Genomic DNA, 23,675 nt, shown 5'->3' with positions numbered 1-23,675 from the left:
ATCAAGTGATCGTGTGATCAAGTGATCGTGTGATCAAGTGATCGTGTGATCAAGTGATCGTGTGATCAAGGGATCGTGTGATCAAGTGATTGTGTGATCAAATGATCATGTGATCAAGTGATCAAGTGATCGTGTGAACAAGTGATCGTGTGATCAAGTGATCGTGTGATCAAGTGATCGTGTGATCAAGTGATCGTGTGATCAAGTGATTGTGTGATCAAGTGATCGTGTGATCAAGTGATCGTGTGATCAAGTGATCGTGTGATCAAGTGATTGTGTCATCAAGCGATCATGTGATTAAGTGATCGTGTAATCAAGTGATCGTGTGATCAAGTGATAATCAAAATCATTCTATACCTTAATTTGGACAATATTGATTTAAAAACAAATAGCATTTATTGTTTAAGGTTCATTGATCAATTTTCCGTTCTATGTGTTAATGTTTGCCTTTTTCAAACAGTACTTTAACTGTAAACAAAATGAAAAGTCATCTTACAGTTGAATGAAAAAGATTTTGATATATATTATAGAGTGAAACATAATAAAGTCTTTACACTATACAAATTAAATTTGTTAGATATATATTACACATTTATATATGTTTAATGGAGTCAATACGTATAATATTTCATTCTACATTGATGTGTTTTAGAAAAAAGGAGCTAAGGTATACATTTGTTCGGCATTACTGGTACAACTTTATGACCCCATAACTCCACTAGTTTTGATTTTTACAAGCCAATTTATTTAGTTACATTGTATCTACATACAAGAAATTCAAAACACTTATGCTCAATTCTAGATAGCTCTTCGAAAGGAGGCCACTAAATACTTATGATTAAAAACAAACAAATTTCAAGATCATGTGAAATTTATGTGTTGACGTGATGCATAATTAGAATATTAGATTATATATTTTGAATTTGAATTCGGAAATTCATATTTTAAGAAAAGCATCTACAAGTGGAAATGTTAAGAAGGGTAAAGAGAGATATACGGGAGAGGGGGGGGGNTGAATGCGATAAAAAAGCGCTTTTGAGGGTCCAAAAATCGTATACTAGGACAGACGGCCTTAGTTTTTGTTCACTTTTAGCCCAAAAAAAAATAACTTTTTGTGTTTAAAATAACTGTAATAATGTTGATTGTTAAACGCTCAAGCAACCAACCAATGACGTCAAGTACAGCTGTACAGAGCGTACACAATAGTCAGATACAGGGTGTCCCACGAAACATGGCAGTATAGGTGAATAGTTTAAAATGTCTTCTTTCATAATTTGTTAAGTGGTTTGATACCAAACAGAACAATAAAAATATTACATGGCAGTCATATTATATTAAAATTAATTTCAAATATATTTGGGAAAAGATTTTTAAGAACAAAATAAACTGCAACAAGTCTTTGATATCTAATACACCATATGGAAGAAGACATTCCAAACTATTTACCATCTCTCATGTTTCGTGGGACACCCTGTAGATTTCAATTGCATCGTCTTTATATCGAGAGTCTTTGGAGATTAGTAGAACTTTAATACAGCTGATAACAAATAAAATTATTTTAAAACGTAAATTGGAGACTAAAATTTATCAATAATTGATGATTTTTATTATAATTTATTTTAACCCTAACGGGAGTTTAGCAGATATTCTTGGTTGGTGAGAACATTTCAAGGTTATAAGGCAAGGAAAGTTAATTGCAGTTGCATATAATCTGCGCGCGCTCATATTGAAACCAGTTCTCTCTTGGTGGAATTTATGAACAAGAATAGATGCATCAGTGCTGTTTACTATGCGTGGTGGATAAAAGCATTTAATTTTGATAATTTTGATAATTAACGTAATAGTTTCCTTTGACCAGAATATTTCATTATTTTTTTGTGTTAAAGATGGATCCCTTGTCAGGCTGTGACATCCGTCTTGTGTGTACATTACCGCGAAGAGACAGTACACTGCAGTACAAAAGATGCGTACACCTCTGAAATAACTTTCCTTGCATTATAACCTTGATACATTTGATTTATTGATGCAGTATACAGTTTACACACACACAAAGCGTCCCATATCATATTGGATTATCTCCAAGATTCAACGACAGAATACGCACATAATTATCAAAAAACCTAGTATTTTCTGCAACAAAATTGTTATATATCCTTATAGAATTTTGTTAAATGATTAATTATTTTTAAATTTTCTGATTAGTCCCGAAAATTGCTATTTAGAGCTGTAAACGATCAAATATTGTAGGTCACCCTCTAGTATACAAAACATACAGGGTGTTCTACCAGGGATTAGACTTTAATGACAGACCATGAGTCCGAATTTAATGAATTTGAGCCGCGTCTCAAATCTGCCAAAAACCGGTTTCAATTGAGCATTGGCGGACACAGGATTTAACACAGGGGGGGGAAGTNTAAAACAAATTAATTAGTATGAGACGTCTTTAACAATTTTCTCCTTATAGACGCAACAGATAGAAAAATTCCTGAATTATTTGAATAGCACGTTAGAACATGCGAGGGATTCCACAATATTCATTCTTAAAACGTGCTCAGCACATAAGGAATAAATATCTCTGGAAACATACTGATTACTTGAAAAACTTGAAAAAAGTTATGGAGTAGAGTTCTATCTAAAAACGTGCTATATTGTTTGGAAAAAACGTGCTAAAGAGAGAAAAGTACTATATTATATAATTATAACGTGATATTTGAATATCACTTTAAAAGCAGAGATCTCTATATAAAACATATTCAAATAGTACGTTTGGGGAAAGTTCTACTTAAAACGTCCTGATTAACGGAAGAACAAGCATAAACGGCGTGGGGTTCGAAGGTGGGATAAAGGGATTGTCAACCTTATTTTATGTGACACTTTCATTCAAAGAGCTCATGCCTGATCAAAAACGGCACTCTTAACCCCATAAAATCGGAGCAACCACGAGGAAGATATCGTAGCTTTTCAAAAGAGACGATCTTTTCAAATGATCAATTTTCAGATGGAAAAATAATGATATATTTGGCATTGTTGTTTAGACGAAGGTTTGATTAGGGCTGGGCAAAGTTCTGGTAACGATACGGAGGTTTTTGAAAATAAAAGGAAGATTCTGTTTTGAATAAAAAATTAATGGATGAAAACTAAAACGGAAGGGATTTTTTTTAAATGGTGATTTTTTTAGTTTTGCTTAAAATTGCCATAAACTTGTAAAAAAACTATTTTTTTTAAAAGTGTTTTGATGTTTTAAATTTTTTTGACGCGCCGTTCAGCCTGTTAATACTGTAATAGACCGTTAACGGCTGTGCCGTTACCGTTTTTTTCGGATTTTTGCGCCGTTAACGCCATTCATTCTGTAAGAAACGGTACCATTAAGTTTTAAAAAGTTTTTAAAAAACGGTTGGAACTAACCGTTAACGAAACGGCTTAAAAAGTTGGAACGTGTCCAGCCCTAGGTTTGATGTGTACCTTTGTGATTCGAGTATGTCCCTTTTTAATTGGAGGATCACTCCAAATTAAGGTTACAATCCCTTTAGGAGGAAATAACAAAAGAACAAAAGATATTTAGTGGCGACATTTAACTAACTTATGCATATTTGGTTTCCATTATATTGATTTATAGATCAGACATATTAGATAGATATTTATTAACGCACTTTTCGTCCCGCTCTGACGAACGATGCTCTGTGTGTTTAAAGTGCGTAAAGATGAAAGCGCAAACAGCGTGACGCATGCATCAGAAGCGTATGTGTGCGTAAATATCCGCACTTTGGCGTCAGCTTTCAACCTAGACACAATAGCTGCTGAGATGAAGGTGACAGACAAAGTGTGAAATTATAAATGGGACATGTTTTACTTTTTCTTGCTTCAAGAAAAAAAATTATGACATTTTTTTTAATAACTTTACATTTCAAGAAATAATTTGGTGAACTTTTTGTATTCATGTAAATATGTCAAATTAAAAGATGAGAAAACTTGCAACATTCGTAATATTTCTGAAGTAATGTATAAGAAATATTTGAAAAAAAAATCATCCCTAATTACCAACTACTGAACTTATATAATCTATATAAAATCTTTTTATTGTAGAATATCATTGTTGTATGTAGAAAAGAAGGAAATTGATGATTTTGATGAAATGAAAAATGTTTTTGTTATTAAATTGATTTTTTATTATGCTTTAAATAAAATACTTTTTCCCCAGGTTTTGATTCTATCCACTATCGTTGGTTTAGGGGCCTGTGCCCCTGATCTCTTCAGTGGACCCCCTCATCATCCTCATCATAGCCCCTATGCACCTGCCCCTTATCACCCTGCCCCTGCCCCATACCATCCTGCGCCACACTACGCCCCTGATCCCTATGAAAAGTTGGCCCCCCGCCCCTATGCCTACGAATTTGGAGTTCAGGTATAAAGAAATCAACTTTTTATATCAAGGGTTGCTTAACGTAATTTAATCCAAGGGACCCTTTAATCAAACTATAAAGGACAAATGTTGGCAGTTTTCTCCCATTCTCCTCTGCGTAAGCACCTAGAAAACCACGTTTTGATAATTGTATGAAGCAAAAAAGTTTAACGTTGCAAAAAGATTATGGCAGTTTTCATATTTATAATAGCAATGAAAATTCTTTAAGTATAGCAAAATAATCAACAATGGACAACTAGTGACAGACTTAGGAAAAACGAATTGCACTATATGAAATTCGAATAAAGACTAAACACATTATTTTAGAATTCAAGGAAGCTCCATTTTCAGTATTTCCTACATATCTAAATATAGGTTTTACTTGGGATTTCCTTCATTTAGATACAGGGTTACCCACAAAGAATGAGACTTTAAAGGGAGTGTTCGCGAAAAATGAAAGGGGGTATAGGCTGAATGCGATAAAAAAGCGCTTTTGATCGCTACAAATCTTACTTCTATCTGTTGCGTCTGTAAGGAGAAAATTGTTAAAGACGTCTCATACCTAAGAACGTAGTGTCCATACAAATTGAGAAAATTGCAACATACGACTTAGACCGTTACAATTTTCTCCTTATAGACGCAACAGATAGAAGTAAGATTATTAGCTATCAAAAGCGCTTTTTTATCGCATTAAGCCTATACCCCCTTTCATTTATCCCGAACACTCCCTTTAATGAGTACCTTAAACTCTTCAAACATGACAACTTAAAGGTATAATTTTGGTTACTGCCCTGGAAACAGTCTTTAAAAGGTTTATTTAATGATTTGGTAACAATAATGAGCTATTGAAAGCTGTGGGAAGCTAGACATGTAAGAAATAAGACTGAATAAACTCCGTACAGTCGTCTGTAAAGTCTCGTCCTTTGTGAGTAACCCTGTACTATAATTTAACTTGGTTTTATTAAAAACTGAAGGAGTCAAGAGAAAAATAATAAAAACCCTTAGTCATGTCTTAAGTTGGACGACCCATACATAATACAGGGTTACCCATAAAGGATTAGACTTCAGAGACGACTGTACAGAGTTTAAATTGTCTGTATCTTATATTTATAATTATCTGAAACTGTAAACTGGTTCTTTCTTATCCTAATTATTTAGCAAACCATTTAAAGAAAGCAGAAGCCTTCTTTAACCTTGAAATCTTTAATGAAATCTTTTTATGGAGTAGAGTTCTATCTAAAAACGTGCTATATTGTTTGGAAAAAACGTGCTAAAGAGAGAAAAGTACTATATTATATAATTATAACGTGATATTTGAATATCACTTTAAAAGCAGAGATCTCTATATAAAACATATTCAAATAGTACGTTTGGGGAAAGTTCTACTTANTACATGGAGTAGTGACTGGAGAATACAGGTAGAGTACACTTTATACTGTACATGGAGTAGTGACTGGAGAATACTGGTAGAGTACACTTTATACTGTACACGGAGTAGTGACTGGAGAATACAGGTAAGAGTACACTTTATACTGTACATGGAGTAGTAACTGGTGAATACTGGTAAAGTTCACTGTATGCATACCAAATAGATTCTAGTACAATAGATGGCAACGTAGAATTTGTACACTCTCAGTACATTTGTATTCTGTCGTCATAAGTGTCAATTCAGATTTTGTGTCCGACAAAATCATCAATAATAGTGATAATTTTAGAATAAAGTGCTTTTCTTATAGTAAAATAAGTGCAATTTTATGTGTTCTTTAGTTTCTGTTTTTACACTTTTTTTATTTAATCTTGGAAAACATGTCAACTAATGTGAGAAAATTTCGCTTTCCTTGTTATATTTAATACTTGTGACGTCGTGTATAATTGGTTACTTTTTCTGTTGCCACCTATTGTACTTGATAATCTATTTGATGCATACTGTACACGGAGTAGTGACCGGAGAATACATGTAAAGTACACTTTATACTTTTCACGGAATAGAGTACACTTATACTGTACAGTGTACACAGAGCAGTGACTGGAGAATTTACAAGTAAAGTACACTGTTAATGTATACCGTACATGGATTAGGTACTGGAGAATACATGGTAAAGTACACTGTATGTATACTGTACACGGAGTTGGGACTGGGGAATAGGGCTGGCTACGTTCAGTCTTTTTTTATCATTTGTTAAAAGTTAGTTAAAATCGTTTTAAAAAAAACTTTTCAGGTTGCCTATGGTTGTTTAATTTAGAACGGAACGATCTTTTCGTTAACAGGCCTTAACGGAAGATATTTCAGAAATTGCTAGCAGTTCCTATATTGTGAACGGCACGTTCACAATATAGGAACGATTATTTTATGTAAAAATAGATAACAATTGAAGACGTGTTTTAAAACATCAAAAAACGTTTCAAAAAAAACAACATAAAAATACGATAAGTTTTCCGAATTTCTGAAAATTTAATGCAATTTTAGGTTGAAAAATTAATGCAAGTTGCCGGTCAACGATTTTAATTTTTTGTTCACAGGTTCTTCAGTTAACAATTCGTTAGCGGTATTTTGCCCAGCCCTACTAGAGAATTCAGCTAAATAGCTGAATTTTATATTCTATAGTGTAGGAAGGAAATATTTTATATTTTCAAGTTTCATGGTTTGCTGATTTTAGTTCTCCATATCAGCAATATTGTATAATAATAGACAGTAGACACACATGATCATGCCAATTAATATTATAATTTCCTGTAAAGAGTTGAATTTGTTCCAAATCATACTTCCTCATCAGTTGACAGGATAATTAACAAAAAATCCTGGTTAGAGACAAATATGAAGCTTCTTAAAACAAGTAAATTACACCTATAAGTACTGTTATTTTCCAGATATGGTCTCTCTTTTTCCATTTATATTGATTGTACGTTCTTTAGATTTCGCTATCCGATAACTTTTGAAAAATTTTAGCTGTAAAGAATTTAGAATAGAGTTTGAATTGTTGTAGTGGTTAAAGAACCTAAAAGTTTTTAAATCGTCTCAGTTATCTTGTTCATTTTGCATCACAGCACATCATGCTTTTTATTTTGTTTAACATTTTCTGTGGTTTAGAGTTGCGCTCCCTGATGGCAGAATCCAGATTGTGACATACCACGCAGATCATATTGGAGGATTTGTTGCTGATGTCAAGTATGAAGGTGTTCCTGTCTATCCTGAACCTGCCCATCATGCTGCTCCCTACCATGCTGCTCCCGCTCCATACGCTCCCAGACCAATTCATCATGCGCCCCATCATGCTGGCCCAGCTCACTTCGGATAATATCTGACACAACTTCAAAATGGCCGACATTTATACATGTGTTTATTAATTTTTAATATGGCGGCCTACATGATGTTCGGTTCTACCTCGTGCAATAATTTGGTTTAATTAAAAAGCGTGACATGTATTTGGCGCCTTATTCATAAATTTGTCAACTAGGGCATTATTTATATATTTTTTATGGCATAATGTATTTATTTAGAAGCTCAAATAAACAATTAAATATATAATAAAACAGTCCTTATAGTTTTTTAAAAATTGTTCTTTTATTTTAATTGACGTGCTTTAACCATTTTCTGCGTACAGTGTTAAAAGTTATTGTAATTCTCGTTTGAGAAGTTTGAATTGTCTTTTACATGATCACAGAGAGGGAGGTTAAAGGATATAGTTACGAAGTGTTTTTTTGCCAAAAAATGAACTCATGCTTGATCAAAAAGTCAGCTAGTAAGTTTCGAGATGATACATAATTATATCATAAAGTTCTATATCTCTAAGATTCTGTTCATAATCTTTATCAAAATGTTCTTAAATTGGAAATGTATAAGGTAATTTCGGTGTTACGAACAAGATAAAAATCTTAAAAAGATAATGATATTTGGAGACCTCTGTTTGCATGAAACCCCTCGTTATCTATATGTTGATATTTTCTCCGGATTTTGAATCCTTACTTTATTAAATATGGAAATTTGTCAGAATTCGTTAGTTAAATTTCTATTCATGGTTTGGTAAATATTATTCAATTGGCTTCGTTAAGTATACAATTTTAAGGGTCTTCATATTTAGTTCTTTTTGTTGTTGTAGAATACGTAGAATACGGGATCTCCGCACCTTCTCTCCCGATATTTAGAAATAACACTATCTATTTTGATTCGTAACAGATGATAGTAGCTGAACTGTCCGGCTAGCCTATCAAATTTTTAATAATAAAATTTTAAAAAAAAAGTTTCATTAATTTTTTTTATCCAATTCGGTCCAGCCGTTTGGCCGGGTATAGCTTTAAACATATATACCTAAAAATATAAATATATATGAGCGAAAAGCTTTAATACATAGATAGTCAAAAGTGTCTTGAAAAGGATTACGAGAAACTGTGCCACGAGAGAGAACACATAAAACAGTTCATATGAGGTACCGGGCCAACCTCTAAGGCTAGTTAATTAATTTGTATAGTATACAATACAAACCGGGTGTTTTATCAGGCTTAATTTTTATTTTGTTAAGATTCACCAAAAAAAAGATAGAAAATCGTCCCGGTACTTCTTAAAAATTGAGGCTATACCTCAAACAATTTTATCTCCATATCTTTGCAACCTGATGATGTAACCTTTTATACTTCAAACATAGATAGATAGAGATAGAGTTTGTGGCAAAGTAAGTAGCTGCCCCTACTGTTAAGCGTACACTTTTATGATCATTTCAAGAGTTTTGATCATTTGGCCATTTGATCTTTTGATATTTTTCCGAAAAAATCCTGACAAATTTGAGCCAGAATAAATCGTCAAATCTTCAAATCACAGCTTTGTTAAAAAAATTTTTCAATTAGACTTAGGTTTTACAATTTTAAAGTCGATCAGAAAGAATAGCTTTTTTTTAAACAGAAACTTACAATTATGGTTTCCATCAAATAGATTATCAAGTACAATAGATGACAACGTAGAATTTGTACACTCTCAGTACAGATGTATTCTTACGTCACAAGTGTCAACAGTTTTATTTGTCCGACAAAATTACTTATAATTGTGATAATAAAGTGCTGATCTTACAGTGAAATAAGTTTGATTTTGTGTTCTTTATTTTCTGTTTTTACACTTTTTTATCTAATCTTGGAAAACATGTCAACTAATGGAAGAGAATGTTGTCTTCCTTGGTATATTTGACACTTGTGACGTCGTATATAATTGGTCCATGTCTCTGTTGCCACCTATTGTAATTGATAATCTATTTGGTTTCCATCACGTGTTGAAAACTGACTTCTCTGAGAAAAATATTCTCTTTTAAATTTATTTGAACGGCCCTTATATTTGTCAAGTGTACTGATAAAATTAAGTATTTAATTTAAAGCAAATTACATACTTTAGATTAGTTGGCTTGCAGGAGCTTTATTTTTAACTCGTTATAAACTTATCTTAAGAGTCTTAACTCAAATATAGAGATTTATGGTGTTCTTTCCATCCTCCATATTTGATATATTTAATATAATACAATCTTTAAAATCTTTAATACAACACCATCTTTAATATCTTTAATATAACACCATCTTCAATATCTTTACTATAACACCATCTTTAATATCTTTAATATAACACCATCTTTGATATCTTTAATATAACACCATCCTTGATATCTTTAATATAACACCAAATTTAATATCTTTAATATAGCACAATCTTTAATATTTTTAATATAACACCATCTTTGATATCTTTAATATAACACCATCTTTAATATCTTTAATATAGCACAATCTTTAATATCTTTAATATAACACCATCTTTGATATCTTTAATATAACACCATCTTTGATATTTTCAATATAATACCATCTTTAATATCTTTAATATAACACCATCTTTGATATTTTTAATATGATACCGTCTTTAATATCTTTAATATAGCACAATCTTTAATATCTTTCGATAAAATCATATTCATCATATCTTTAAAAAAGAGTAAGTTTTTTTTAATGTTTTTAAAACCATTGATAAGATTTTTAGATCTTGAATCAAGAACAGTCTATTTCAGATATTCATTCGGAATTTTTTTTTACATTGCACAGTACACACGTTTCATGCACTTTTCCACAACTTTTTACATTGCACACATTTCATGTATTTTCCAAAACTTTTTACTTTGAAATTTCACATACCTTACGCTGTTGCCATAGGTTCTTTGAAAAACGGTTTATGATAACCCAAGGGCAGGGGGCCGGGGGTAATATTCATCAAACTCTTGAATTTTAAAACTGTCTCTAAAAATAGATTCTCTCTGCTAAAAAAACATTTGTAAACCTTAACCTAATATTTTGTCTAAATTATAAATTGATTGCGTACAATTCTTGAATTTTAATAAATTAAAAGTTGTATAGAAAAGACTGGAAAACTGCCAATTACTCATTTTTTAAAGTTTTTTCTTAACCTTGATTTTTTAATTGCTGTATTGCATGTGAATTGAGTGTAATTATAGATAAATATTTATTAAATGTTTATAGTCATTAAAAAAATTAGATTTTTTTCTATTCCTAGTTCAGCAAACAAAAACGACAACAACAACAACTACAACAACGACAACAACAACAACAACAACAACAACAACAACAACAACAACATTAACAACAACAACAACAACAACGACAACAACAACAACAACAACAACGACGACTACTACTAACCCTCCTTTTTTGCTTATGACGGGAGGTAAAATTATAAGGAAACATTGCTTTCAATCAATTATCTCTGTAGATAAAGATAAGTAAAGGGTTGACACTGAAATTACCACCGGTATGAATTGAATCACATATTTGTAATAAAGATTATTTTTGCGTTTATAAACTACATTTTCATATTTTCCCCTTAAAACCCTGTTTAACTTGTATAATGTTGCATGTAAAACATTTTAACTCACCCTTCATGCACATGATCGAATTTCCCTAGAAGGGTCTCGCTCATTAGGTGTACAGTCCCGCTTAACCAGGTATAATATACATTTGTGTTGTTCAGCTCGCTCTAGCTGGTTAGTTGGTTTTTGAAATGAACCGGACTTAAACGTGACTTGTCTAATGCATAAATATATGTCTAGGGGATGGATGTGATTATAACCCTGGAAGTAATCTATTTACAACTATATACCCAGACAATAACTCTGCTATAAACTGGACCTGGAGTTTACCTCGCTCTAGCTGGTTAGTTGGTTTTTGAAATGAACCGGACTTAAACGTGACTTGTCTAATGTATAAATATATGTCTAGGGGATGGATGTGATTATAACCCTGGAAGTAATCTATTTACAACTATATACCCAGACAATAAGCCTGCTATAAACTGGACCTGGAGTTTACCTGGCGTGGTAGCAGAAACAGTTCTTAATAATGTAGGCTGGCCAACGTACTCATGGATGCCAGGAATACATAGAAATATGTACAAATTAGACAGAACTAGATACAAAATACTCTGTAAAACTAGAAACAACTATATCTGTAGAACTAGAAACAAACTACTCCGTAGAACAAGATAAAAAAAAATTACTCCGTAGAACTATATACAAACTACTCCATAAAACTAGATACAAACTACTCCGTAGAACCAAATACAAACTACACAATAGAACTAGATTCAAACTACTTCGTAAAGAAAGATACAAACTACTCCCTAGAATAGTATACAAACAACTCCGTAGAACTAGATAAATTGAATATTGAATATTACAAAGAAGTTAATTAAAGTAATTGCAGAGACATTAGATTTTTGAAAAACAAATCCAGTCGTTTGGCCAGCTATATAATATATGACATAGCTAACAGATATAGGCAGTTTCCCAAGGAAGTTATGTACTGCACTTAAACAGCGTCGAATCACAGGAAGAGAGAGAGATTTGTTTATATTTTAGGGTTGGGGGGGGGGGGGTTAAGACACCTGGGCTGATCGCTGGTGCTAGGACAGGCTAGGGGGCTGAGTGCGACGGCTAGGACACTCTAGGGGCCGAGCACCACGGCTAGAACAGCCTCTGTTTATGTCTTATAATTCAACGCGGCATGTGCACGTAACTTCCTTGGGTCCTTGTCAAAATATATACGAGGTATGTTTAATAAGTTTTGCGGAAACAATTAAATGAACTTCTAGATGTCCCAGCCCTGATTTTTTTCAAAGCTCCCTGTATCTTCTTCGGTTTTCTTCTTCCAACAAACTTTATTCGCCAAACTTTTTATTTCTATGTAATCTGGCAAAGATTTGGACAACATTTGCTCCAGAGAGGTCTTAGGAAAAGATACTAATTTGTTTGCTGAAATGTAGATTAGAACTTCAAGGACCCTATTTACAATAAAGGCTTACCCAGCCCCTCCTTTGACTTTTTAAGGTTACCCAACCTCTTGTGCTGTGTACACGGTTAAATCGATAAAGTGTTTATGTAAGATATCTAGACTGTGACAAGCATCGTTAACGGGTTCCGGGAGAAAGGTAATTGCGTCCAACATAATATCTGATCGATATTAGGTGGTCAAAAAATTGAACCGGTATAAATATAGTGAACTTTTAAAAAAATTAAAGGGCTTAAATTTCTAAAGTATAACGTTAAAAAAATTTTTCGCAAAAGTTATTGAACATCCCTCGTATATTTAAGCAAAGATATAGATTAAAGTACTAAATTTGTTGGAACTATAGAAATATTAAGAATAGGATAAACAATACAAAAACCATCTTTGTTTCATAGTTTACATAACATAAATACACTTCTATTGTTTCTTAAAGATGGACATTTATCCACGTTAAAAGACAGTAAGACAGGAGAGTGGATAATTTTCTATCCTAACCATGAAAGCTTCAGGTATTAATTTTGTTGATATGAATTCTAACAAATAGGGCTGGACACAAATATAATTTATTAAATCCGTTCTTTAACGGTTTATTAATATAACGTCACAGACCAAGGAACCTCTTGTAATGTGAAACATACTATTTATTATTTTAGACTAATAAGTTTTCTAAATGAACTTTGCCTTAACATAGATTTAAAAATATTTTATTTAAGTTCGAATTAGGCAAAAAAAATCATCCGTTTTTATATTAAAAAAATAAAATTCATTCTGCTCGGTATCTTAGATAATGGTGAACAACTCTGTTTGTCCTTTAACAGAATTTCATATAATCAATTTTCAAAATTCTTCCTTTTTTCACAAAACTGTGGCCAGCTCTATATAATCTAGTTTGATTATTTTGATCTACAGGACTACTGGCCAAGTTCCTTTGCCAGACAAGAGCCGGAAGTTGAGTCCACCGTAAGTAACATCTTTTACCTAAGATGGGATTTTATAAATGCTGTTAATTTTTTACCGCCTTCTAACCAACATTTTACCGACCTTTGCTTTCCTGATGTAAAGTTATTAACGTCCCTTGTGAAAATTAACCAGGGAATAAGAATAAAGGGAAGGAAAATGGCACTGGTTTGGCATGAGAAAGCCAGTCGCACTGCTTTGCAGACGAGTTCGATATTCCTTACACACACTCATTTGGTACAGAGACACCCCCATGACGTTTCCGCCCCCTGCAATTAAGTATAATAACCTTCCACTCGACTCCGATAATTTACACATTTTCTGCAAGGCGATACTTTTCTGGAAATTAAAATCTTTAATTAACCATGAGTTCCCTCGAACAAAATTGGTCTTGGGTTAACTCTTGGTAAAGTATAAACCGCTGGCTAAAAGAGCAAGGAAGTTTTTAAAATGTGGAAATTCTAAAGCTTGGAACTTCCATGAACACATATTTAGCCTGCACTGGGTGTAGACGCCCCTGCTCAAAAGATAATCAAAATACATTTCATATATTTATTTATCTATTCTAAAAAAGACATTTTCGCCCATCAATAAGAACCATCCTACAGTTCAGAAAAGCTTGAACCAGAAAACCCATGCCTAAATTACGTTCCTCTCTTCTCTATCATTAAAAAATTCCATCTATTTTCATACATAAAATAATATTCTTGTTAATAAAAGTATATCATAATGATATTCTTGTTAATAAAAATAAAATATCTTTTGTTATTTAACGATATTTTAAGGCACAAAATAGCTGGAGGAAAACTGAGTTCTGATGCCTATAATAATGGTGGAATGTGGTTAATGTCAGGTTAATCATTTTTTCATTTATCGAAAGGCATGTCCGATTCACATGGTAACCTTTAAATCTTTGTCCAGACAAGGATGAGGTGAATACCCTCCGCCTCATTATTTGTTCAGCGGAAGATTGAATCTTATTTGCAATATTTTTTTCGTGGGTTTCATTTAAAATGATTGGTAATTATGGTTAGATGACTAATAGTCAGTCTTCAGGTAGATAAATATTGATTTTAAACTTATATTTTCTTAATACCGGTTTTTTAGGGGGGTGCACAAAAAAAAAAAATTTCGGCGCGCTTACGCTTGCCAAAAGTGCACCCCCTAGGCCTCCACTACGCCCCTGTAATTGTATATCCATCATTCAAAATTTCCAAGCTCTAAATATTAAGCTCATCTATCGGATCCTGAGGGAAGCATGGTTGGATTCTTCCATACAGAAGATCAATATCCAGGAGCAGGAGGTACACGCCTTAAAATACATCTTTAAATACTAATATGAGATCAAAATTCATGGCACTTTGCGCCTCTTTTTTGATATTTTAATGCATAAAGTGCGTCCAACTAAAAACATGTCTTATGTTTTGAGTCCACAATCCACAAGCCAAAAAGAATTAAACAAAATGGAAATAACAACGAATGAATATTGAATATTTCATCAAGACGTTTGCACTTTTAAATGCTATTTCAGAATTAATTTATTTTTTTTGGAAATTTTTCCTATATTTTAGTTTTATATGCTGAGTAGACCTTTTTTAATCTTCTGTTTTTCATGAGTTCCGCTGGAAGCAGGATATTTTGAAGTATTTTTTCCCAAGGTATGGCGTTCAAGTCTGTGGCTCTAGGTTGCAGTAAAGATTTTGGTGTCTCCTGGGTTGAAAGGGGTAGAATAATAACTGTAGGAGTTAAACCAGTTCAACCAGCTTGGTCAGGAACAGGAGATCAGGTAAATCAGTTCAACCAGCTTGGTCAGGAACAGGAGATCAGGTAAACCAGTTCAACCAGATTGGTCAGGAACAGGAGATCAGGTAAACCAGTTTAACCAGCTTTTCTGGAACTGAAGATAAGGGAATTGATTGAATGCATTCTGAGGAGTTGTTACAGTCTTTCCAATAGAAAAATGTTATGTGTAGTGCCAACTACACGCAACTCCTCTGAACTGCTGCCTCAGGGTTATTTTGAACGTAACACACAGGAATCTTGAAAAGACGACATCTAGTGACCTATCTCTTATTTTATTTAACCATGCTTGCAAGGATGTTATCTGGGATTGGAAGAATAAGAGATGGTATATGGGAACCAGTATGTCGGCAGCTGTAAACTACAATATGGTAAAATTGATTAATTTCTCTCAAAAAAACTTTTATTTTCTGATCCCTATATCTTTGCAATTTGATGGTGGTCACGTTGATCAGTTGATATAACAAAGTTCATAGTATAAATATCATGGGTTTGCAAAGAAATAAAACTTAGAAAATCAGAGTTGGCGTCCTATAATCAGTTTCCTAACCCTATCCCTATTAGGGGAGGGGGGGGGGAGGATCCACACCCTGTGGTTTTTTCTTTATAACCTAAAAATGGCCTTAACTATTAGATTCAAACTTCTTCACTTTTTTTCAATTTGATGGTTGTGAACAAATTTATCAATTTATTTTATATATGGGGTAGGGGGAGGGAAGCCTAATCGGGATAGGGTTAACTAATAGCAAGAAGTATTAAAGCCTTGTTCAAATTTTGCACTCACACCGGACTAACCAGAGTGAGCAGCATTCGGTTTCTCATATTTGAAATCAAACGTGTTTTGGTCTTTTATTCAATAATCATTTACTTTACAGATTTGTTTATGTTATACATTTTCATTCCCAGCTTTCTGGAATATTGACAGAACCATGTAGGAATCATACAGAATCAACGGGCATTGTAAACTTCACTAAAGTACATATATTTTTGAAACATGGTATTGGTCGTAGTTAGATTTTGAAATCTGATTCTATCTGGAACAAATGTTAATGAAGTACTACCTCACAAAATGTGTATAAATAGAACATAAACTTTGGTTTGAAAAAATGAATCACATTAATCGCAATTCTATATTGATGCAGAACGGTGAGATGTCTGGCTGGAAAAAATGGAATGGAACAGCGTTCTCTAGGAACAGTTTAGTTGAGGATATGGAACCTCTGAGGAACAAATATCATAATCTTATTCATAATTTTTCAATACTTTAATTTCAGATTTTCCCTCCAAGTTTTTGACAAACATTTTTTGATATTTGCTGCACAGGGATTTTGATGGAAAAGTTTTACAACCAGGTAAACTTCAGAATTTAGTTTCAGCCAAATTTGTTAAAATTTTGATTCAAAAAAGAAATAAAATTCTTCAGTACGATTCTAAATTTAAAATATTCGACTCATTATTTTAAAAACTAGATAATTGGAATTCATCCGCAGTAAAATGTCAAATATTTTTTTCTATTTCTAAGAGCTAATATATGAATATTTTATTTCAGTCCTGAACACACATGCACCCAAATGCAAAATATATAGTTTATAAGAATATTGCACATGAAAATAAATGCTTTTTTAGTATTACTATTTTTTAGCCCTATTCCTGCTGAAGTCTCATTCACCCAAAAGAATAATTGAAATTATGAAATTTTTATGTAAAGACGTCTGTGCAAAATAGTGTAAAAAATGTCTTTCCAAAATTTGCGCAATCTGCTCTTTTGTAATAGGCTTTCCAAAGAGTTATAAAATGTTGAAATCAAATGACTTTATGTGGTGCCTAAACATAGATTTAGTCAGGTATAGGAAAACAAGGCATTCAGGTAGTGTGACTGTAGACTTAGGTAGCAGGTATTAAGGTCCAGCTCTTAGCCTAAAGTGAGGCCAGGGGTTTGTCTTAGCTAGAAAAGTCTAAATATTTGAACAGCCTCTGAGCCTCAAACCGGCTTTAAATTATGTCCAAAAATTTTGGTTAAATAGCTACTGGCAGGCAAATAAATTGCTGTTAGCATTTGTATAAAATTTAATTAAATTGTCTTATGTTCCTTTAGGTGGGAACCCCTCACTGCACTGGAACAAGTACCTAGAACTATGGGTAATGGTTTACCATGGATGGAACGGAAACATTTATATCACAACATCAAGGAACAGTTTAAATCAACAATCAAACTTGGGAAAATACAATCATTACCAAAGGGCCAAAAATGTTCTTTTTATTCATTTTAATGTTTAGGTTAAAAACTACCACGCCCACAGTCCACCAGTCTTTGAATAAAAAACCAAAAGTTATGATCGTTCTTACAATTATAAATATTATTATAAATATTATATTAAACCAAGAATTCCAATCTTCTTTATAAAACATTTGAAGATACAGGGTGTCCCGATAACCATGGGAATTCAGTGACAAATTTGATATCGTCTTTTTAAGTAATTCTTAGATTTAGTATAGTGATGCCAACCTAGAAAACTGTGATCCGTAAGATTTTCGTCTGCTATGTTTACAATTTGTTTGTTTATGTTCTGACTGCATACGGTTGTACTTAGTAAAACAAGAAAATAAGAGTATTCAAACAGAGTAAACTTGTTCGTCTTCACTGTTTATCTTGCGGAGACATTATAGACACATCTTTACATTCTTTTACTGTTTTCATAAAATAAACTCTAGCAGACATAATAATATTTCAGTTTTAGAAATTAGGTATTATACAATGCTAATTCATAACAAAGAGGATATCGAATTCATCACTGAATTCCCATGTTTATTGGAACACCGTGTAGTTGAACAAATTTCAAAATGGAGCTGACATACAACCTTTGATCATGCATTCCTTAATCGGTCACAATTATGATCTTTTAACTGATCATGTGTAAAGACCAGGAAAGAAAGCATAATTCAACGAAAATATAAGTTTGAGTTGAACTGTCTACAGAGATCTTCCATTCTTCAATACTCCTCGAATATTAGTTGCAAGAAGCTCAGCTATTGAGAAGAATTGGTATCCAACCCTCCTATCATGGGTTAGTACCCCCTTTTCTATATTGTAGTGCCCCTGTCTAGGGGGATACGTTAAGACTTTTCCCTCACTCGCATCTAACTTATTTTTGTGAATCTAGAAGTAACTGAAGGAGAGAGATAAGGGGGCAAAGAAGAGAACATTTTATAATTAAAGTTAAAAGATATATACAGGGTGCGGAAAGATTATTTTACCCCACTTTTTTTAAGTTGGTGGATAATTATCCTTGACTTACCTTGCCTTTTCCTTATTTTAGCCTTTTTCCAAAACACAGTTCTATTTATATATGGTAAATAGACGAAAAGTCCATTGATCAAATGCTATAGAGGTAACATGTTCCGAATCAATCAAACTGTCCCATCATGATACAAGATGTCCCACAAAACTAGACAAAAGATAGACAACTTGAAATGATAATCACAAAATTTTCTTAGTCCTGGCATTTCCAAAATCTGGTCTGCTTTTCTTGTGCTGTCAATATTCACAGAGATATCAAGAATTTCTTTCAGATTTCAATTTATTAGATAAAACTTAAAGTGTCAACAGCTGAATACAATTCTTCTTATCTCTAGTAATTATAAAAGCACAAAAAAGGCAGACTAAATTTTAGAAATGCTAGGACTAGGGTTATTCTGTGAATATTACATTTAGAATTTTATATCTAAAATGAGGTTTATGAATGAAATGCTGAAAATTATTTCACAGACAAACTTCAAGTCGTCTTTCTACTGTTATGTTTGGTAGGACACCCTGTCTGTCCCTAGGCGCACGGTGATCGTCTGGGAGGAAGAAGTCTGTACCTGTATTACCGTCTGTTCCCTCAAGGTCCAGGAGGTGGAATTTCGTTCTTTAAGAAGACAGAACTTAAACTCTGTAGAGATTCAGATTGTGATAAATCATAATTTTGTAATATTAAAACAGAAAGAAAAATTATATTTATTGTTTAAACATTCAAATACAAATTGGGCATTTCAAATAAGACAATTTCAGGTAAAACAGAATAAATCAATTTAATCATAAAGTGGAAAATAATACAGCGCAGTTAATTTAAAACTTATGTTAGACATCATTTCATCTATTAATGCGACTAATAGATTATACAAAGTGCTATTCATCTTGGACAGATTGGACCATCGTCTCTCTCTTAAGCTACTCATGTTGGTGAGAATGGATAGGATAAGTTGATTTATTTCTCTAAAAGTATCTGAAAGTATAATCATAAAAGAAAGAAGGCAATTTTAATAAAAGGAAATACAAAGCTTACCACATTGAATCCTCAAGAATATACACATGAACAATCAAAAGCACTATCTCCATCATCTAACAAGATGTTATCAGTGCTAATTCTCAGTTCAAACTGTGTCTAAGTTTACGCTATATATTAAACTTTTCCAACTATTAACGAATTTGGTTTTCATAGAAGTTTCCAGAGTGTACTCCACAACCAGTGCCGTACACATTTCAGGGGCAGAATAGATTCTTCAGCAGGAGCTTCATCACGTCATCTTCAAAATATCACAACGCAATATGATTGTGTAACATACATGCATACATTTTTTTGTTAAAATTTTGTCAAAAAGTGTTGCATACATTTGTTAAACAATTCATGGAAAACTAAAAAGATGTTTCAATTTGCAATTGTTCAAAGCATATAAAAGTTAAAAATTTAATCTCAGAAGAAATGGATGATTCATTCAATGCACATCAGGGCTTGCCATATATAATCGGAATAAAAACTGTAATATAGCTGCTTAATTGTTTTCTATTCAAACATACAGATTGTCACATATCAAATCAGATTATCTCCAAACATGCTAACTCTGGCAAAATAAACCCTTAATACCCAAGAAATTTAGCATTTTCGACAAAATGATTCATTCTAATAAAATTTTCTGAATAGTCCTGAAAATTGTAATTAAGACCCATTGATGGTCTAATATGATGTGGGATATATAAATATTACATTGTGGTCAAATTGTTTCTATGATTGTTTTTAAAAAGTTGGTGGGTGCGGTCTGACTCTGAGCAGCCTCTACTCCTGGTTGTTAATTTTTTCTTACTCTAATTCATTCTCTCTCTGAACATCATGTATGCCACTACTCTAAAAACTCTTGCATTTTTCACTTACGCCTGTTTGATCGTATTCACTCCCAAAATGCCAAGCTATTACACATTTAGCATCAACACTCTAGGATTCACTGTTACTGGCTTTGCAACCTATGTTCTGTTGCATTTTCTAAACACCAGGCCAGTACAACAGAAGAATCTACTAAACAGACTACTTGTCCTCCTTGTCTCATTGAGCTTTCTTACCACAATCCGATCATATCTACTCTCAGTCACTGCTTGCTGGTTTAATGAGCATCTCAAAGAATTTGTGGAAGCTTATCCTGGTCTCTGCATAAGCTGTATGCCTCTAAAACATTATTCTCTAGCAGTATCATGCGGATTCTTCTCATTTAGTGCTGGAAGACTTCTCTTGTTCTCAAGCCCTGCCACATTCAACAATGTGAATGCAAGCTTGTGGGCTACAATAGCAGGATTCACCTGTATATCTGTCAGTGTAATTGATAGCACCTCTCATAGGATTTCCTGCAGCATAATTCCATCAGATAACTCTGGAACTATTATGTACATTCTAAAGGCAGAGCTGGGAATTCTTAATCTAACCAGGCTTAATGGGTCCTTAGTTGAGATTAACATGAAGGAAAAAGCTGAGAAACCTTGCTTCTACTTCCCAACTCTTGTTGTTGTGTTACTTTTAGCCTTAGTACTGGAAGGGATCAAAATATGTATTGCAGTATACAGGAAAGTTGTTCAGGTACACAGGCAAGCAGCAGTAATGCCTGTAATTGCAGCTGAGATGAAAAGGAAAATTCCAAGAAAACAAAAAAAATGCTATCGTTCAGAATCCCTCCCTACAATCGCAAAACCTAATGTTGAAATCAGAAGGAGACAATCACTTCAACTTCCTAAACACCCGGCTAAAATGATTAGGTCCAACAAAACTCAGTTTCTGAAAACTACAAGAATACAAGTAGCTCCAATCAGGACAAAACAAAGGAAAGACTTGGAGTTGAGAAAACTGATGAGCCTTCTCTGCATGAGATCAGCCACATTTCTCACTGTTTTTGTGATAATGAGTACTCTCGTACTATGCATGATATTCATCATGCATATCCAGGAAAGGAGTAGCTCAATTGCTCTTCAAGCAAATTCAGTGATTGGTAGACTTGGTTACTTTGTAATAAACTGTGCTCTGGTTATCTATGATAAAGATATTTTAGAACACATTAAACTTATGTTCAATTAGACATTTATACATCAAGTCATCAATTTTTATGTAAATAAATGTTTGATAACTTTAAATGTTGTAATTACTTTTTTTAAATAAAAAGTTAAAATATTGATATTTTTGTACATTGTAAATTTTTTTTTCTGTAGTGTGTGATTTTAGAGATGTTTTGCTCAAAAGTTTCCTTGCCTTGGTTTAGATCAGAGATAAGAGAGTAACAGAGATCAATTGAAACCTATGATATGCAATATTTTCCACAGCATAATCTATTGTGTACACATACTGTACACAACCAATCAGCAGACATCTTTATTCAGGGATTTTTGGGATACAAAATACAAAATTTTCAAAATAGACAAAATTCATTAAGGTTATGTTTTATGAAAAAAATTGGAGTATTTTTTTAAAAGTTGTAAAACTTAACCCCTCAATAGTTATTATGCAATAACTGGCTTTAGATGCCAGTCAAAAAACACCAAAAAAGAAATCTACCAAACCAAATTTTTTTAATAAATAAAATTTCTATGATATTTAATGGAAAAATTCTATATTTAATGGAATATCTAATGAACAAATTTCTATTATTTTCCAAAAATCATAAATAATTGAAAGAAATACTACACAAAAATGCAACATTTAAAAATCATGAATTTGCACAACCTGATAGTTGAATTCTTAAATAATGGGTTCTCTGAGGTTGAATAGGCTTGCTGATTGGTTAAAAAATTTAAAAACCATGATTACTCGCTCACAGTTTACCCTTTTGCTCCTGCTGAAGTCCATTATTGGCTTTAGGCTAAAATACTGAGAGCTTTAAGTGCCAGAAATGCATAGAAACCTTTAACTTTCTGACTAAAATTTTGAGAAAACATTTATTCTTTCAAATTGTGTAATTAAATAAAATATAAAAAAAATTGTAAAAAGGCTTTTAACATCTGTACAGGCATTTAACTAGAAACTAGTAGAAACCAGTTAAGTTTAAACTCTTTTCATTATTTTTTCACAATTCAGTTGTTTGGATGTTTTAGCATTTAACACAATCTACAGGCTTTATTCAAAAATGGAGTTCCCATACTGGAAGGATAAATCAAGAAATGGTCTTCCCATAATTACTGAAACCGCAAAGTATAATTCTCTCTTGGTGTCACCAAAAAAAAATGATTTGCGGATTTTATTTCACTGATCCCAAAAAATTCTGATTTTTTTTTGTCATATTTTAATATTTTTATAACTTAAATTTCAAAGGAAAATTGTTGAAATTTTGTGCAAAACACAATTAATAACGCATTTTTATAGTTTCTGAAAATATTTGAATTGAAATTTAAAGCGAATAATTTTTTTACAACTTTTTCTGGATTGCATCTTTGATGCTTCAAGTATAAACCCCTGAATTAATTAGAATTTAGCCTAGTGTGTGAAAAGATAAAAAGCTTTTTTCAATAATGTCGATGCTATTGCATGTGTTTTATTTTTATAAAATATTACTGGCTGATTTTAGTTACCTTTTAAAAGATAAATAGAAAAACCGAATTATTGATCATGGACATTCAAAACAAAGATCCATTTATTATGGAAAAAACTAAATTTTAACTTTACAACAGCAAGAGCAGAATTTCATTTTGAAAATATAAATACGATAACAAATTAATTTCATAGTGACAATACCTTTGTCATGCATATTCAAAAATCTGGAATATTCAGGGCTACCCACAAAGGATGAGAGTGTAAGACAACCCAAAAAATATGTGGCAATTCAATGTTTGATAGTAGGTTTCTGCATTCTATTGAGTATTTTCATGGCTAACTTAATGATTAAGAAATAAGACAATTTTGGCCTA

General features: G+C 32.6%; 3 protein-coding genes and 1 long non-coding RNA gene across 4 annotated transcripts; 3 read left to right on the top strand and 1 right to left on the bottom strand.

The window, feature by feature from the left end:
- Positions 1-3,658: 3,658 nt before the first annotated feature.
- LOC111707467 (uncharacterized) lies at positions 3,659-4,436 on the top strand. The gene is made up of 2 exons (XM_023480578.1): positions 3,659-3,808; positions 4,199-4,436. Exons 1-2 carry the CDS (start codon positions 3,674-3,676, stop codon positions 4,406-4,408), a joined length of 345 nt encoding a protein of 114 aa, XP_023336346.1. The 5' UTR covers positions 3,659-3,673; the 3' UTR covers positions 4,409-4,436.
- A 50-nt stretch (positions 4,437-4,486) lies between these two features.
- On the top strand, positions 4,487-7,918 carry LOC111707460 (uncharacterized). The gene is made up of 3 exons (XM_023480571.1): positions 4,487-4,517; positions 6,389-6,440; positions 7,488-7,918. The coding sequence occupies exons 1-3, from the start codon at positions 4,487-4,489 to the stop codon at positions 7,693-7,695; spliced, it is 291 nt and encodes a 96-aa protein (XP_023336339.1). The 3' UTR covers positions 7,696-7,918.
- A 3,072-nt stretch (positions 7,919-10,990) lies between these two features.
- On the top strand, positions 10,991-19,490 carry LOC111707468 (uncharacterized). Its single transcript, XM_023480579.1, has 14 exons — positions 10,991-11,108; positions 11,491-11,575; positions 11,745-11,812; positions 13,158-13,233; positions 13,634-13,684; positions 14,467-14,534; positions 14,914-14,985; positions 15,340-15,467; positions 15,778-15,852; positions 16,624-16,706; positions 16,805-16,833; positions 17,577-17,670; positions 18,459-18,546; positions 19,307-19,490. The coding sequence occupies exons 1-14, from the start codon at positions 11,099-11,101 to the stop codon at positions 19,442-19,444; spliced, it is 1,065 nt and encodes a 354-aa protein (XP_023336347.1). The 5' UTR covers positions 10,991-11,098; the 3' UTR covers positions 19,445-19,490.
- On the bottom strand, positions 19,463-20,157 carry LOC111707469 (uncharacterized). The gene is made up of 2 exons (XR_002766444.1): positions 19,807-20,157; positions 19,463-19,746 (listed from the first exon to the last, which is right to left on the bottom strand). It is a non-coding gene; the product is annotated as an uncharacterized LOC111707469 (long non-coding RNA).
- Positions 20,158-23,675: the final 3,518 nt, after the last annotated feature.

Source organism: Eurytemora carolleeae, unplaced genomic scaffold (genome assembly GCF_000591075.1).
Source record: "Eurytemora carolleeae unplaced genomic scaffold, Eaff_2.0 scaffold576, whole genome shotgun sequence".
Classification (NCBI taxonomy): domain Eukaryota; kingdom Metazoa; phylum Arthropoda; class Copepoda; order Calanoida; family Temoridae; genus Eurytemora; species Eurytemora carolleeae.
The sequence above is the reverse complement of the archived record's forward strand: the minus strand, read 5'-3'. Positions and strand labels throughout refer to the sequence as shown.

Coding starts and splice junctions, on each gene's coding strand:
- LOC111707467 (XM_023480578.1), top strand. CDS start 3,674: ATGCTCTGTGTGTTTAAAGTGCGTAAAGATGAAAGCGCAAACAGCGTG. Junction 3,809..4,198: donor CAATAGCTGCTGAGATGAAG/GTGACAGACAAA, acceptor CTTTTTCCCCAG/GTTTTGATTCTATCCACTAT.
- LOC111707460 (XM_023480571.1), top strand. CDS start 4,487: ATGTTGGCAGTTTTCTCCCATTCTCCTCTGC. Junction 4,518..6,388: donor TTTCTCCCATTCTCCTCTGC/GTAAGCACCTAG, acceptor TTCACGGAATAG/AGTACACTTATACTGTACAG. Junction 6,441..7,487: donor AGTGACTGGAGAATTTACAA/GTAAAGTACACT, acceptor TCTGTGGTTTAG/AGTTGCGCTCCCTGATGGCA.
- LOC111707468 (XM_023480579.1), top strand. Junction 13,685..14,466: donor AGCCGGAAGTTGAGTCCACC/GTAAGTAACATC, acceptor CGATATTTTAAG/GCACAAAATAGCTGGAGGAA. Junction 15,468..15,777: donor GGTCAGGAACAGGAGATCAG/GTAAATCAGTTC, acceptor CATGCTTGCAAG/GATGTTATCTGGGATTGGAA.